Source organism: Quercus lobata, chromosome 3 (genome assembly GCF_001633185.2).
Source record: "Quercus lobata isolate SW786 chromosome 3, ValleyOak3.0 Primary Assembly, whole genome shotgun sequence".
NCBI lineage: Eukaryota > Viridiplantae > Streptophyta > Magnoliopsida > Fagales > Fagaceae > Quercus > Quercus lobata.
The window spans coordinates 3,939,703-3,957,690 of record NC_044906.1 but is presented as its reverse complement, the minus strand read 5'-3'; the positions used below and the strand labels follow the sequence as shown (position 1 = coordinate 3,957,690).

General features: G+C 37.9%; 1 protein-coding gene across 7 annotated transcripts; it reads left to right on the top strand.

Moving 5' to 3' along the window:
- The first annotated feature begins 9,575 nt into the window (after positions 1–9,575).
- On the top strand, positions 9,576–15,946 carry LOC115981825 (disease resistance protein RGA2-like). 7 transcript variants are annotated; one of them, XM_031104208.1, is made up of 4 exons: positions 9,576–9,859; positions 10,925–10,998; positions 11,174–14,184; positions 15,821–15,946. In XM_031104208.1, the coding sequence occupies exons 3-4, from the start codon at positions 11,305–11,307 to the stop codon at positions 15,833–15,835; spliced, it is 2,895 nt and encodes a 964-aa protein (XP_030960068.1). In that variant the 5' UTR covers positions 9,576–9,859; positions 10,925–10,998; positions 11,174–11,304; the 3' UTR covers positions 15,836–15,946. The 7 variants fall into 7 exon arrangements, with proteins under 7 accessions (XP_030960068.1, XP_030960066.1, XP_030960065.1 ...); XM_031104202.1 differs by adding an exon at positions 9,949–10,813 and having other exon boundaries at positions 9,579–9,859; positions 10,925–14,184; XM_031104204.1 differs by having other exon boundaries at positions 9,579–10,813.
- Positions 15,947–17,988: the final 2,042 nt, after the last annotated feature.

The window sequence follows — 17,988 nt, the reverse complement described above, 5'->3', positions numbered from 1 at the left end:
GATACCCAAACTAATGGGGGTTATTCATTGGTACTCTGGTACCCAAATCAATGTGGGTTATTCATTGGTACTCTAATACCTAGTCAATGAGGGTTATTCATTGGTACTTTGATGCCCAGTCACAGGGATATAGCGTGACCATAGTCATAAGATTGTTAAGAATATGAATTACGTTTGAATATCTGACTATTTTAAGTCCTTAAAACTACGTATGTGATTTTGGAAATGTTTGAGTATTTGGACAATTTTGAGTTACTAAAACTGTTTATGTGTATTTGGAACCTATTGTAAGTTATAGCTTTTGATATATAGAAAACTGACTATTTTCTAAGTCATCTATGATATATTTGTAAGATTAACGTATGTGACCTATGTGCAACTTATTATTTTAAAACTATGAAACTTCTTCAGTTATTTTGAAAACAAATAGTATAAACATCTTATACTTTACAGATCTATTGCTTAATAGAACTTATTAAGACTTTGGTTACTTATTGAGTTGTCAACTCACCCCCTTTTCCCCCTCTAGTTTCAGATTATGAAGAATATCAAGTTTTGAGAGTTTTGACGTTGTGTTGTGAGTGGAAAAAGAAGTTTAGTGATTTTGGGATTGGATGGTTTTCTAATAGTTTTATATTTATTGGCCAATTGGCATTATGTACATGAGGTTTGGATTTTGTTCCTATTAAATTATTGGAGATCTATTCATAAAGAAATTGTTAAGATACTTTGGATTTATTTGATTTTAATTTTTGAGGATAAATTTTAGTTGTTAAGAAAGTCTTGCACACTTGTAGGGTGCTTACTTTATAAGCGTGCGGCGATTGTCACGTGCCTATCTTTATAGTTGGGTTCGGGGCGTGACACTTTTTTTATTATTTTATTAGTTTATCTAACTTGTCTCTCTCTTTCCTCAACACATATATCTCTCTCTCTCTCCCTTGTTTGCTTTTCTTCTCTTCTCCTCTCTCTCTCTCTCTCTCTCTTAGCCACCCCCCGCCGATCTCACCTTGTTGCCCATAAACCCATGCCGCCAAGACTGCCTCATTGTCGACCTCTCCTTGCCGTCCACCACACACCTCCAATATTTTCCTCCATTCCACTACTAACCTCCCACCTTCGGATCTCTCTAAATTGGCCACTTTTTATTGCAATAGTTGTGGTGGTTTTTTGGTTGTTGCCTTGGGTTCTTTTTTTTTTTTTTTTGGTGGTTACTATGGGTTGTTTTTCATGGGTTGTGATGGGTAGATGTTGGTGGGTTATAGCAAAGGGTGTGGGTTGATTTTCATGGGTTGTGATGGGATGATGTTGGTGGGTTATGATGGTAGGTGTGGGCTAATTTTGTTGGTTAGGTTGATTTTGGGTTTTAGTTATTGTGGTTAGTGGTAGTGGTTTGGTTGGTTGATTTTGGATTTTGGTTATGGTTGACAGTGGTGGTGGTGGAGGATTGTGGTGGTTGTAGGGGTGGACTGTGGGTAGGGGTGGTGTTGGTGGTGTGCTATGAGCAGTGGTGGTGGTGGGCTGTATTGTATATATTATTGTTTGGAGTTTTTTTTTTTTTTTTTTTTTTTTAAATGTTATTTTAATATGTAGTATATATTATTTTAATGTGTTGTATCTATACTACTATTTAAGGGGTTTCCTCTATTTGGATTCCTCATTTTTTATGTCTAAAATACCTTCATCATACCCACTTACAAGTTTTTAACTACCGGAGATAAATATGTAAATTAAAACTCTTACCCACTTACAAGTTTTTAACTACCGGAGATAAATATGTAAATTAAAACTCTTACACTTTAAGACTCACAAACTCACGTACGTTTTGCAGTTTCTATCTCACTTTTCTATCTCTCATTCTTCTTCAGATTGAAGACATTTAATTTAGCTCTACATCCTCCTTTCTTTTTCTTTAGATTAAAGACATTTACTGTCAAAGGCTCCAACAAATTTTCAGGTTCAATCTTTTGCAAGTTCTTCTTTGTTTTGTTTTCTTTTGTTTATGATTGACTATCTTTGAGTTCTACTTTTTTTTTTTTTCTTTTCTTTTTTATATGTATCACGTTAACTCTCTTTTTTTTTTCTTTTTTTTTTAAATGTAATTTTGAAATGAATGGTTCCTTCATATACTCTACCACTGTACTTCTTAATAAATTGTAATTTCATGTTGTAGGTATTGTGATCCTCCTTTCTTTTTCTTTAGATTAAAGACATTTACTGTCAAAGGCTCCAACAAATTTTCAGGTTCAATCTTTTGCAAGTTCTTCTTTGTTTTCTTTTCTTTTGTTTATGATTGACTATCTTTGAGTTCTATTTTTTTTTCTTTTTTATGTGTATCACGTTAACTCTTTTTTTTTTTTTTAAATGTAATTTTGAAATGAATGGTTCCTTCATATACTCTACCACTGTACTTCTTAATGAATTGTAATTTCATGTTGTAGGTATTGTGATCCAAAAACAGGACTGCTTTATGCTACAAAAGAAACATTCAAAATCATTTGTGAAAAGTTAAACAGTATGGTTTCCCTTACCTCCTTTAGTAGTCTTTGTTTACGTTTTATTTAAATATTTTGAATTGAAATAAAAATAGTTACCATAATCTCAATAGCTGGTTTCAAATTTCAACATTCAGACTTCAAAGTACCCAATGTTCTGGGTTACTTTTTTTTTTTTTTTTTTTTTAACTCTCTCCTTTCTTTTTTATGTTTCACAAATTTCTATTCCTTCTTCGTATTTTTTTTTTCTTTTTAAGAATTTTTTTTACCATCATTGTATATGTTTTTGGCATTAAATTTTTTTAGTTCTTTTTACCATCACTGTATATGTTTTTGGCATTAAATTTTTTTATTTAGGTATGTAGCAACCTTGAATTCTACTTTTTTTTCTTTTTCTTTTTTTCTTTTTTTATGTATCACGTTAACTCCATTTTTTTTTAAGATCTCCATTACTTAATTTTAGGATCTTTCCAAGAGCATTTCCTTTGACAAAAATCATATTAATTTACTACTCTATAAAAAATGTTACGTACCTTATAAAATATTATAAAATACAATATAAGTATTGATAATGATAGTCTGAAAATTTAAAACTCATTGGATACTCACTAATGTAAAAAATTAGTAGAAGCATCCAAATCTCAATCCAAAAATGCAAGCCATGTATCAATATGTCCCACGTAATAAAAGGTGTGGGGCCAAAGAGCTCACAACCTGACCCACTTCCCATTAGGGCCCAGGGCCCGTGCCGAGGATAGGCGTTGCCGAGGACAAGCAGTGAAAGGCCAAATGGCCCATACACACAGCCGAGGATGTCCCTGTCCTCAGCTTCCCAAGACTTCAAAAGAAAGATCAGCCTATTGTCAAAGGCAACCTCCCGAGCGCCCTCAGAAGAGAAGGCGAGCAGAATGGGACTCATACGGGAATAGAGTGTGTAAAAGGCTCACGGAGAAGACGTCACCTCCGCATTAAATACGCCCGCAAACGTACTGACCATATTAATGGGAAAAGACTCTTGAACAGTGTAGCTTCGATCAGCGTAACTAACAAAAAGTAGGGTGAAGCGGCTAATGAGACAGGTACTCGAGTAGGTACCTGCCTGATCAACGGGTGCAAGGTCAGGATCAACTAGAAAAGCCTACATAACATAAAAGCTGATGCGCCAAAAAAGAGAGGGGGACAACCAGTCCTCCCAACCATGGTGTCCTAGAAACAAGGAGAAGAACAAGAGCATAAAGCTCCCCAGACTCCTTGGACGGAAGTCACTAATCGGAGCCAACGCAAACCACCGTCCGGTGACCAAGGCCTAGCCTTTCAAACCCACACTCTACAAATGATATTGTTTGGGCCCTCTTTACGTACGAACCCAATATTATCTTGGGATCGTCACAAATCGAGCCCCTATAATTGGCGCCGTCTATGGGAAAGACTTGTGCGTTGGCCCAGGCGAAGGAACGAGAAGTTCTCTCATCATTTCTAACAGACCGTTGTTGTGTCTTAACACAAAGTTCCACTAGGGGCTGCGCGTTGAAACATTAGCAACGCGGTTGGTTCTAGGGGCTTTCCATGGCAGATCAACGTCTCAGATCATGGTTTAGGGGCTAATCCCTCCCTTACTTAATAAAATCTAAGTTTTGGACAGAACCAAGGTATTGCATGGTCCTCGGACTCAAACCTATGGAGAAACCAACTACTTATTAAAATCTAAGTTTTGAACAGAACCAAGGTATTGCATGGTCCTCGGACTCAAACCTATGGGGAAACCAACTACTTAATAAAATCTAAGTTTTGGATAGAACCAAGGTATTGCATGGTCCTCGGACTCAAACCTATGGGGGAAACCAACTACTTAATAAATCTAAGTTTTGGACAGAACCAAGGTATTACATAGTCCTCGGACTCAAACCTATGGGGAAACCAACTACTTAATAAAGCTAAGTTTTGGACAAGACCAAGGTATTGTATGGTCCTCGGACTCAAACCTATGGGGAAACCAACTACTTAATAAAGCTAAGTTTTGGACAGAACCAAGGTATTGCATAGTCCTCGGACTTAAACCTATGGGGAAACCAACTACTTAATAAAATCTAAGTTTTGGACAGAACCAAGGTATTGCATGGTCCTCGGACTCAAACCTATAGGGAAACCAACTACTTAATAAAATCTAAGTTTTGGACAGAACCAAGGTATTGCATGGTCCTCGGACTCAAATTTATGGGGAAACCAACTACTCAAATGAGGTTCGGATACCAAGTTGGTCCCAGTGACGCACGGGACATCCCGGGCGATGCCTATATCTCCACAGAAGGAGGTTCAGACATGAGTTCAATGCCTAATGGGTGCAGGTGAGCTAGCACTCCGAAACATGGTTCCAAATATATCGTATGCATAACAATTTATACTTATTGAAATAGCTAGTTCAAAAATCATCAGATTCATAACAATAGTAAGTATCGACGAGGCAAATGGCATATAATCAAAAGGAAAGAGTAACAAAGGTATTTCATATGCGTGTCCAACAGGTTCAACTACAAACAAATTATAAAGTTTTTTAAACAAAAGAGAAACTATGCGATCATTAAACTAAAAATAGATGTGGAGGCTGGCTGAGGCTTCTACTCCTTCAATTCTGTGTCGGCCACTTCTGGGGAAGGTAGAACAGAACTATCTTCAATGCCCTGGAGGACAGTCCCCTCTGGAGGGGGCTGAGCGGGATCGGTGTCGAGGCTCTTAGAGACCTCAGCAAGGGGAATCGTCTGCAGGGGCTGGGCAAGGATGGCTGGCTCTTTGGTACCAGGAATCTGAGCACTAACAATTGGCTCGACACCTTCCTCGGGAATCTTGGAATTTAGGCCTCCAGGTGCTTTCGTCGCATCAAGAGGCTCTCCTCCATTGATCGACTCACTGGAGGGGACGACGATTTGAGCATCCTCTAATTGAGTAGCACTGGCTTCCTCTGGGTCGCGCACGGCCTCGGAGCTGGATGGGGTAGTCTTACGGATGGCTGGAGGGTAAAATATGCTCTCTGCCTTCCACAAGTCAGACGAAGCATCCACCCCAGCCCTTTTTAGGGCCTCTTCCCAAACTTGGGAGCAATATAGTCTGCATACCCTGGGAATTTGAGCCTTGAGGGAGGCCTGGGTGTCAGCCATACCTGCCTTGTAACCCACATCCTCGGCAGTGTTTTTGGCAGCTTCTGCCTCGTCTCTGGCAAACTCCGCCTCTTGCTTGGCCCTTACGGCTTTGTCTTGGGCATGCTCAGCCACGCCCTTAGCGTGCTCTGCCATGGATAGTTTTCTCTTCAAATCATTGATCTGACCCTTGGCTATCTGTAACTGATCCTTGGCTTCGAGTGCACATCTTGTCTGTTCCTTGGCCTGTCTCTGAGCGCCATCTAAACCCGCCAAGGCACTGTCCCTCTCTCGGATAGCCACCTTTAAGTCCTCCTTAGCCTTTGCAAGGTCGTCCTCAGAAGCCTTGAAGGTCCTCGCGGCGTCTATGCGTTTGGAGCGCTCATTCTCGGCGGCCTTACTCTGCTTGTTAACTTCCTCCTCCATCCTATATATGGCCTGAAGAGCCTGTAAAGTGAAATAAATACATTGTGAATGACAAACCGGCAATAAAAGTTAATAAAGTTTTAGGTTTCAAGAGTCTTACCATTCCCAAGTATCTCTTCGTACTAAGGAAAACCTCCTTCATCCTCATTTTCTTCAACTCATCCACGTTGGTGGGAAGCAGCATAGTTCTCCCTAATGCGTCGGCCACATAACCGCCTTCGCCATCTCTGAGGTCCCTCATGGACGCGGTTTCTAGCAGTAGCCCCCCGTGGAGCATTGGGGTGGGGAGCCAGGCGCTTGGCAAAGATTGGGCTTCAATCCCTTTCCCTTTGCTTTGGGTAGATTGGGCCTCGCTTTCTTTGCCCTTGCTCTGGTGCCCAATCTTTAATTGTTTCACACGCAAGGCCTCATCCCTCTCTTGAGAAGATTGGGATCTTCCCCCTTCCATAGGTTCCTTACCCTTGGGACTTATATTTCTCTTTGAATTTGTGGGTTCCGGCCGAGGAGGCAGAGCTGATTGAGGAGGAGCAGGAAGTTTGGTGCGGGGAGAGTGTGGCTGCGACTTGGTGGAGGATGACCTAGTCTGGATGGTCTGGGGCTGAGGTGGTGGAGACGGAGCGTTGGATTCTAGTGTTCCCTGCGCACCCTTCCCCGGTTGACCCTCAAGGAGCTCGAGTAAGCTGGTCGGGGGCTTCCTCTTAAGTCCCATCTCGGTTCGAGAAGATGTGCCCACTGATGACAATTTTGCCTCGGACAAGGCCGGGTCCCCTAGATCACCAGAAGGATCCTCAGACAGATCGGCTTGTTCAAAAACCCGAAATCCTTCCTCAGACGAATCGAACTCACCCTCACCTTCTAACGCTGGAGGAGAAGGAGAAAGATCTACCAATGGGATGCCTTCTGGGACAGGAGAACCCTCGGAGATCAAAAACCCTTGTTCAATTATAGTAATTTTCGGAAGCCGAGGATGGTTTGCGCTGATCACGTGCTTCGGGTCGGCAAATGACTTCTGAATGGGAGTGTACCTTAAGATTTCGTGGGCAGCTCTAACTTAACCGTCCTCCTCATTTACAAAATCTGCCGTATTGAGAACGATCTCTAAGTTGGCTCGGTTAACCAGATGAAAATGTTGATGAAAGGCGTTTGGATCTGCAAACAAAAATATATATATATATATATATATTTATATATATACATGGTTAGTAATTGAGTCACATCAAATCGAGATGGCGCAGGGATGGGCACCCTCCTACTCACTATCTCGCACCTGGCTCTCCTTCCACCACTGGGCATGGAACGCCATCATGCCATTTCCCAGATACGATAAGAAAGTCCTTGTTCAACCCCTTGTTAGAGTCGGGGAGGTACTGGATCAGCCGAACCCTTTCATCTCTTGTCTTCATGTAGTAGGTTTTGCCCCTCAATTTTTGGAGGTTGTAGCACTAGTTCACGTCATGATGGGTTAGTCTTAACCCCATTTTTTCGTTTAAGGTATCCACACAACCCAGAATCCTAAACATATTGGTGGCGCATTGAGTGGGAGCCAATCAGAAATGCCTAAGGTAATCCCTCATTATTGGTCCCATGGGGATTCTCATACCCCCTTCTACGAAGGTGAGAACAGGCATTACTACATCGCCGGTCCCTCTCAAAGCATGCCATTCCCCCATCTTACAGTGCTTCAAACTAACGCTAGGGGGATCCTATAATCGGCGATGAACTTTTCCATCGCCTCTTCAGTTTCAACCAACTTTCTCAATTTTCTCAATTTAACTATCTTTAAGAGCTACTAAACAATTCAGTGGATGGTGGGAGAAGGATAGGAACCAAAGAAAAATAAACCCAGAAAAGAAAAAGCACGAGTTAGTGAAGATAGAGAACTTATAGAAAAGAGGAAAGGTGCCTCAGATAGGCTTTTTGTGCTGGAGATAGACTCGGATTTGGATGAAAGTGGGGATGAACCCAAGAAATGTGCGCTAGAACTCTTAAGTGCGAAAGTGAAGAAACAAACCGGTTCTAAAAATCATTTATACCTCCTATCGAAAGTAACTGCCCAAATTTTCCCACCCATAAAGGCAAAAGGGTCTCCACTGTTCGATTATCATCGCACCGTTGAACGTGGGGAACACAGAGCCGCCTGCATTTAATGAAGACACGTTTCGCCTTCCAACGGCTCCCAGAACGTGTCTCGGGCAGGTGAAGATGTCTCGGGAGCCGATAGGTGATAAGGATTGACAAGCCTTGGCAGAGGCCTGATGTCATCTAAACCCTCCTATCCGTCCGAGGAGCCAGATAGCAGGATTTTGAGGGGCTATTGTGAAGCCAGAGAGCTCACAACCCGGCCCACTTCCCATTAGGACCTAGGGCCCGTGCCGAGGATAGGCATTGCCGAGGACAAGCAATGAAAGGCCAAATGGCCCATACACACAGCCGAGGATGTCCCTGTCCTCGGTTTCCCAAGACTTCAAAAGAAAGATCAGCCTATCGTCAAAGGAAACCTCTCGAGCGCCCTCAGAAGAGAAGGCGAGTAGAATGGGACTCATACGGGAATAGAGTGTGTAAAAGGCTCACAGAGAAGACGTCACCTCCGCATTAAATACGCCTGCAAACGTACTGAACGTATTAATGGGAAAAGACTCTTGAACAGTGTAGCTTCGATCAGCGTAACTAACAAAAAATAGGGTGAAGTGGCTAATGGGACAGGTACTCGAGTAGGTACCTGCCTGATCAACGGGTGGAATGTCAGGATCGACTAGAAAGACCTATATAACATAAAAGCTAATGCGCCAAAAAAAAGAGGGGGACAACCAGTCCTCCCAGCCATGGTGTCCTAAAAACAAGGAGAAGAACAAGAGCACAAAACTCCCTAGACTCCTTGGACGGGAGTCACTAACTGGAGCCAACCCAAACCACCGTTTGGTGACCAAGGCCTAGCATTTCAAACCTACGCTTTACAAATGATATTGTTTGGACCCTCTTTACGTACGAGCCCAATATTATTTTGGGATCGTCACGAATGGAGCCCCTACAAAGGGTATTTTTTTATGGATAATTAAGGGCACTATAGTAAAGAAGAGATTAAAAATTTTTAACGTAAAACAACAATATTTTCTTTTCAAATAATTTTCCAATCACAATAATTTTTCATCACAAAAAAATCTGGGGGTGTGATTGAAAAATTATTTCTCCACACATGACACTCATCACATCCTTAGGTTTTTTTTGTGATTGGAAAATGTAGTAATTCCAAATTATAATAAATGCTCTAAATTAACTTTTACCAAAAAAATAGAAGAGCCTCACGTGCTCAGAGGCTAGTAAAATAATAAAATATCTTATATTGGTGAATTGTAAAATGGTATGTTATTTTTTATTTTTTTTTTTTTTGTGGGAAAAAAAAGTAGTTTTTTGATATATCAAAATAGTTTTTTTTTTTTTTTTTAACTCTTAATATTAGTTTAATAACCCATTTTAAAAAACTTTTTGATAATTTTTGCACTTTTTATAAAAAAAATTTCTAAAATAAAAGATCAACATGTAATTATTTTCGGGGTTCCAGTGTGGCTTCGTCAGGCTCCCATCATGGAGGACATAGAAAAGGAAAAAGAATAAGAATCATAGTACAAAATAAAAATTCTGTGATAAGACCTTTGGGAATTTAGTAATAGCAACGAACATATGGGGAAGTTTCGAGACAAAGAAAGTAGAACGCAGAAATTGAGTTGGGTTCCGCTCCACGGCGATGACCGCCAATCAGTACTTAAACCTCCAGTTCGTTCCAGCTTCCGTCAACCATGGTGTTCCAGTGTAAAACCCACTTTTTATATTAAACCTCCTGAAGACATTTTTTTTTGCTAATCCTAACCTCTCTGCACTCTGTTCTTCTTTTCCCTCAGGCCTCTCTCTCCAACCTGACCCAGTCTCCTCTCTCTGACTCACCCTTTTCATTTATCTCTTTCTTCTCTCTGGCAACGGCAGTGGTGCATGGCTTTGGTGGTCTGGGTTGGTTGTGGATCGTGGTTATGGTGGTTGTTTGTGGTGGTTGTTGGTTGCCGGTGATGGGTTCTGGTTTGTTGTGGGTATTTTGGTGGTGGTGGATTCCGATCTGTGGTGCGTTTTGAGTTTCTTTATTTGGGTTTTGTGGTCGGTGGTTGTTTAAGGTGGTGGTGGTGGTGGGTCTGATTTGGGGTGGATTTGAAATGGAGGTGGTTATGGGTTTTGATCCAGGGTGGATTTGCAGTGAGGTGGTTGTGGGTTACGAAGTGGTGATTGGAATTTTTGGGTTTGAGTTTTATTGATGTGGGTTTGGTTGGGTTTTATTGCCGGTGGTGGTCACTGGGTTTTGTGGCCAGAGGTGGTTGCTGGGTTTAGTGGCCGGTGATGGTGGTGGTGGGTTCCAATATGGAATGAATTTGCAATGGGGGTGGTTTTGGGTTTTGATGTCGTGGTGAGTTTTCTATGTGTTGGAGGATTTGGATATTGTTGGAGCAGATTTGACTGGGTTTTGGTATGGGTAGTAAAATTGTGTTGTGGCTTTTGTTGTAGTTAATCTGAATGGTTGTGGCTAATTTGAGGAGTGGTTATGGCTGATCTGAGGAGAGAGAGTGAGGGAAGAGTAACAGGGAGGGACAGAGAAAAGAGAGAGAAACTAACGGAGGTTAACGTTGTTTAGTGTTTAGGGACAAAATAGTCTTTACGGACCAAATTTGTCAATTTTGGAGTGTCTTGGACCTGATTGGAATTAACCCAAACCTCAGGCTGGTTTGTGAAATTTACCCTATAGATATTTATTTAACAAACCTTAACTTTTGTTTCTTAACCACAGTTGAATGGCTATCTGGTTAAGTTATTGGCTTTTAAATGATGTGGCAGATTGGATCCAAATCTCCTTTCCACTCATTGGTTTGGCGGGCTTCAATTATTGGATTTGGATCCACCTTGCACTGGTGCAATTACTCTACTTCTTCTCACATAAATCATTCTTAATTTTTAACTTTAATTTTTTAACTTTGTCATTCTTAATTTTTCAACTTTCATTTTCAACCATTTAGTGTTATGGTATCACGTGCAATACCTACTTGCTATTTCACCTTATCTCAATTGGTTTTGACTTTTGCACAGCTAATCAGGAGGAAAAAAAAGGTTCATTGACGCTGCCTGCGAGTTTGTTATTTGCTTTGTGAATCACTTTTTAATAATCTATCTCCTCTTCCTGTTTCTTGTATTATCAATCGGAATTTCAGTTTCCAAGTATGGCTGAGGGACTTGTTACTGATCTCATTAAGCAGTTGGTTTCAGTTGCTGCTCTGGAGGCAGAACAAGAGATAAGGTTGGTCGTCGGCGTTGACGAAGAAGTTGAAAAGCTTAAAGGCAATCTACAAACAGTGACGGCGGTCCTCAATGATGCTGAGAAAAGACAAGTTACTGAGGAAACCGTGAAGCTTTGGTTAGAAAAGCTCAAGGATGCATGCTACAAGATGAATGATGTGATAGATGAGTGGAACACTGTAATGATCAAATCAACCATTAAGAAAGAAGAAGAAAATGTTGATAATGCTCATCCTGTTATGAAGAAGAAGGTACGTTCCTTCATTATCCCCTCTCCTTCATGTTGTTTCCATGAAGTTGATAAACTTGTTATGCGTCACGATATTGCTCAAAAGATAAAAGATTTGAATAGAAAATTAGATGAAATTGTCAAAGAGAAAGATAGGTACCAGTTTAAGTTAACTAATGACCCTGCCCCTGAAGTAGTTAATCGACCAACAACTACCTCCTTTGTTGATGTGTCCGAAATATTTGGTCGTGAAAACGTTAAGAATAATCTAGTGAGGATCCTATTGGGGAAAGGAGGTGAAGAAGAAAGAAGGCCCCGTGTCATCTCTTTAGTGGGCATGGGCGGACTTGGAAAAACTACTCTTGCCCAACTAGCCTACAATGATCCTAAGGTGCAAGACCATTTTGAGATAAAAGTTTGGGTTTGTGTTTCTGATCCTTTTGATAAATGCAAGGTGGCGAAAGAAATCCTTGAATCTATTGAGAGTCAATCCCCCAAATTGACTACATTGCAAAGTCTATTAGATAGAATTTGTGCTAACATTGCAAACAAGAAGTTCCTTCTTGTCTTAGATGATGTCTGGGCTGAAGACTATACGATGTGGGATCAATTCAAAGTTGCATTCAAATGTGTTGCCCTAAGCAGTAAAATTATAGTCACCACACGTAAAAGCAGAGTTGCGGAAATGATGGGAAGTGTGAGCATGATCAATTTGAGTGAATTGTCTAACTTAGACTGTTGGTTGATATTTAGTAAAATAGCATTTCTAGATAAGGATCCTGAGCAATGTGAACAACTTGAAGACATTGGTAGGCAAATAGCAAAGAGATGCAAAGGCTTGCCACTTGCTGCAAAGACTCTAGGGAGTCTCATGCGCTTCAAGAAAAGTAGAGAAGAATGGAAGACTGTCTTGAATAGCAATTTGTGGGAATTAGAAGATGTTGAAAAAGGTCTTTTTGCGTCATTGTTACTAAGTTATTATGATTTGTCCTCACCATTGAAACAATGTTTCTCATATTGTGCTATCTTGCCAAAAGGTTATCCCTTTTCTAGTGATGATTTGGTATTTATGTGGATGGCACAAGGATATATTCCTTCAAAATCAAATATGGAGATGGAAGTCATTGGAAGAGAATACTTTGAAAATCTATTCATACGCTCTTTCTTCCAAGCTTTTAAGGAATATCCGAATGATGACAAGATAAAAATATGCAAAATGCATGACATAGTGCATGACTTTGCGCAATTAATGTCAAAAAATGAATGCTTCACGATCAATAGTGACATAGAGTTGGATTCAGCCAAAAAAGAAGACATAGAGTTGGGATTAGATTTTAAAAATGCTCGCCATTTGTGGTTAGAAATTTCTGGTGAGGCCCAATTTTCTGTGTCCAATAATAGTGCAAAAAATATACGCACTCTCATTCTTGTCAATCACAATGATTATGACTTATCTAATTTATTCCAACATTTTAGATGTTTACGGACATTAACTTTAGATGGTATGTTAAAGGAACTTCCAGATGCAATGGAAAATTTCATACATTTAAGGTATCTCAATTTAGTTAATTATTGTGGGCTCCGATTGCCTGAAACTATTTGTAATCTTTGCAATTTACAAATTTTGAAGATCATGATTAGAGATGTTAGGTTCAATAAATTACCGCAGGGGATGAGTAAGCTAATTAACCTAAGGCATTTTATTTTGGATCACTCCTTTGGGGTAGATTTTCCAAGAGGGATTGGAAGATTGATTTCTTTGAGAACATTAAGTCATTTCTACGTAAGTAGTAAGGATGACAGTAAAGGATGTAAACTTGGAGAATTAAAAAATTTGAACCACCTTCAAGGGACTCTTCGAATAATCGGACTAGGGAATGAGGAAGATATAAGTGGGGCCAAGAATGCACAGCTCAAGAAGAAGATAGGCCTTCATACTTTGTCACTATGGTTTGTCGGATGGGATTTTGAGGATACAAGGAGGGAGTCCGATGCATTAGTTCTGAATGCCTTAGAGTCACCTCCAGACTTGGAATGTTTAAGCATTGAAATGTACCAGGCCACCACAATGTCTCTTAATTGGACGATGTCCTTGACCAAATTGAAAATGCTTGATATCCGATACACATTTTTAGAGCATATGCCTTCTCTAGGAAAACTTCCATTTCTCAAATCATTACACATAAAGGTTGCGAAATATTTGAAAAAGGTAGGAAATGAATTTTTGGGAATAGAATCCGGAAAGAAGAAAGACAATATAATTGTATTCCCAAATTTGAAAACTCTCACATTTGACGATTTAAGAGAGTGGGAAGAATGGATTGGGACTGGAGCAGAAGAAGATGAAGAAGACTATGTCGTTACCATAATGCCACATCTTCAACAGTTGGAAATTTGGAGTTGCCCAAAGCTAAAGTCATTGCCAAACTTCCTTCATACAACTCCATTACAAAATTTGGGGATCTATGACTGTCCAATTGTCAAAGAACGTTGTGAAGGAGGGATAGGAGAGGACTGGCACAAGATTTCACACGTCCCAAACATCAATTTTGATATAAAACACGCTTTCCTTAAGGTAACTTCTTCGTCTTTTCCTTGGGTTTCTTCTTTTATTTTGGCAAAAAAGAAAAAAAAAAAGAGAGAGAAGACATCGTTGATGAATTTATCCGGTTCTCAGCAATTTGAATTAGGTGATTTATATAATGTTGTTACACATAACTAGCCTGCTTAACATGTGGTTGCTTATATTTAGTTCTTTGATTTTGTCTACAATTGCATGATATCAGGTTCAATAAATATCCACATCGTTATCCTTAAAAATCTCAGTCATTTCCATATACACTGAGAAAAAAATTCCAAATTCCAAAGTCTAACTCTTTCTAATTCATTCACATTTTGATATTTATATTGGTCTTGCCCATTTTCTTGATTTCGGCTGTGTTCTCCGTGCCCAAAAGAGGGAACAGAGAAAAATGGCCCAAGATTTCCCAGACCTCACAAACGAGTTAGTTCGAGTTGGGCTAATCAAGCTCATGCCAAAACGGGTCATTCTAAATGGGGTGCAGGCAGTAGGGTCAAGTCAGGTTATGAGTCTATCATTATTTATTCACATGCAAAAAAAATACTAAATGAACAAAAAAGTACTAAATGTCAAATATAAGAAAATGTTAAAATAAAAGAGAAGTTAAATAATAAATAAATTCTAAAGAGATAAGTTCTATTCAAATCAATCAATAGATATATAAAAGTAGAGACCTCATGCGGGAGTGCGTGAGGTTCTGCCATGTAGTACTCTAATTTTGCATTTAACCATTTTTACCTCTTTTTATTAAGTTTTTTTTTTTTTTTTTTTAATACTGTTACCCAATAGATTATAGTAACTTATTTTTACTACTATATAAAATATGAGCTGCTCTTGACAATTAGACCCAATGTTATTCTGATTCTCAAAAAAAAAAAAAAAAAAAAAAAAAAAAATCAAATGTAATTCTCTACAAAATGAACTAACTTTTAAAAGTAGACCAAATATTATGAAAAGCCCAAATCCAGTTATTATCTTACATACTATCACCCCAGTCTAATCCTTCCCATGTGTAAATCAAAGCCCAAACTCTTACCCACTTACAAACTCTCTTCCTCCTTCCCCACGTATAGATGATATCTTTAGAAAATCACATTCTTATAGAATAATGTCTTCTTTTTTTTCCAATTTCAATTCAATATGCTTTTGTCTATTAATAATGTTTAATGCAATTCATGTTAGCAAATTATCTTTGTCATCAACCATTGCAACAAAAATTTATATAAATCATGAGATTCCTGAGATTGCTGAAATAATTGACAAGTGCATATTTCTAAAATTTATAATAACAAAAAAGTCCTAATAAATAGCATATACTATTTCACAAAATGCCATTTAGATAATATTTTTCTTTAAAAAAAAAAATCAATGATAGAAATGGTCAAAAACATGATCCTATACAAGAAATACCAAAAATACATTTAAAACAATTTTCATAGGAGGATTTATCTTTAAAGAATATGAAGACAATAACAGAGATAAAATGCATAGAATGGGATCCTACAAAACAGGTTTGTTAATTATTTCAAATTATACTCATCATTCACATGAAAAAATAATAATACATCATATTATTTGCATTAAAATATATATATATATATATATATATTAACTTCAAAGTTCATTGCAGGATGTGAACGGTTAGAGTATTACAACAATAAGCAACATTGATACAATGATGGGTTGGTATTACATTTCGTGCTTGCTTTGTAGAAGGAAGGTCAAACCACAATCAGGACCATTTTGGTGTGCAAAATGTGAAACAAAAACAAATCTCCATTTCCCAAGGTTAGAGGCACTCACATAAACTACATAATGCATAATCTCCAAATATTTATAATATATTCATCTCACTATAATTACAATACATACAATTGCAAACTACTTCAGATACTGGATTCAAATTGAAGTTTTTGATCCAACTAACAAAACAACTTTTGTGATATTTGATCGAGATACTAAGAAAATCCTAAATAAATTTGCGAGAGATCTTGCTAAAAAACAAACTGAGGTACAACTTATTTAAATTATTAAATTATTGTAAAATTATTGATCATAATATATATTAAATTTCTTATATACAGATTGATATTGGAGAAGGAATCCCACACGATTTGAAGAAAATTTTAGGAAAAAAATACATTTTCCTACTTCATTTGAATGGATTCAATCCAAATGATGGTTTTGAAAATTACACAGTTGTTAAGATTTTTTATGCACCTTCAAATGACAAAAGGTATGGAAGAAAAACAAAAATACACAATCCAATATGCTATATTAATTCTTTTGCTACACTATTCCTAAATTAACAAAAAATATAATAACATTTACAAAAAACTGTTTCATTACTAAAATTTAATATAGGTGCAAATACTTACAAAAAATCTTAGCTACAACAAATCTGCAAGTCCAAATTTTGTAAGATCCAATCAAGAATCTTCCAATGCCAATTCTTTAGTGATTAACACAAATGATGCAACAAAATGAAAAAGTAATGAAAGTTCAAAAATTGAACAAATAGAGACGAACCAAACTTCAAACGATGAAGATGAAGAAATAGATTATGATAACATACCCTTTAACAAACTTTACAAGCGTCGCCATACCACAATAACAAAGTATTGAAGAAACAAAAAAAAAACACAATTTCATAATGAAGCTCTTTATTACATCACATAATAAAGATCAATAATATGGAGCTTTTATCAAATTTTATTATACAATATTGCTCCAAAGTTGTTTTTTTTTTTTTTATTGCTCTTTACTTGAATTGAATAATTATAATGGATATGTATGTGCAATTTATAATTGTTGCTTCTTATGATGAACTCATTACTAACAAAGTTTTATAACAAATATGCTATAATATATATACAACATTCTCAAAAAAAAAATTACATAAAACATTACAATATTATCTGTGCATTGCACAGGCAACTTACTAGTTGGTTTTAATGTCAGGTGCCATTCTATCTCTAATACGACTTGTGGGATTGTTCTTTGTTCCCGAGTCTCCTAGTGAGAAAGGTTATAGGCTAAAGTGTTTTTCTTGTGTGATGAAATAGAATACAATGGATGCTTTAATGTGGTTTTCATGGCTTCTTCAAGCTGATAAGTGAATAAATTTATCCTTTCCTATTAGTTTAAGCTATTGGGATGCTTTTAGGATAAACATTTAAACTTCTACTTCTGTTCTTTAGTTAACTCTGTAAAAAGGAAAAGAAAAATAAGCAGGCATTAGAATTCCGAAATAATGAGCACAACTTCTCTGCAGGGAAAACTTGGTTAAGAAAAAGAGCTTCAAGCTTCTTTACAGCGTCTTAGGGGAAAGAATGCAGATATTTCTCAAGAAGCAGTAAAGATCATGGTAACCTTCCAACTACATGATTTTATGACACTGTGGCTATGTTATAACCTTAGCTAGGGGAAAATCTTTCTTATTTGTTATGTTTATCAACTTCTTTCCTTTCCATAAGATTATACAGAAAACTTTCAGCAGCACTCAAAATCTAGCATTCTAGACTTATTCGAGAAGAGATAAGTTCATCCCTCATTGTAAGCCCCACTCATCATGGAACCTTTACTTTTCATGGCTAGTCTAATCATTTTATATGTTTTATTTAAATTCGATTAGACTGGACTAGGGTTGATGGTATTGCAACAATTTTGAGAGGCAACCACAATTACATATTATGCAAGATCTATATTCGCAGAAGCTGGTAAATTAATAGTATTAAGAATTGTTCCATGTAAAAAAATGCTAATATTAACAAATGAATAATTCTTGAGTATTACCTC

Excerpts from the sequence above, each read along its gene's own strand:
- LOC115981825 (XM_031104208.1), top strand. The coding sequence starts at position 11,305 with ATGGCTGAGGGACTTGTTACTGATCTCATTAAGCAGTTGGTTTCAGTT.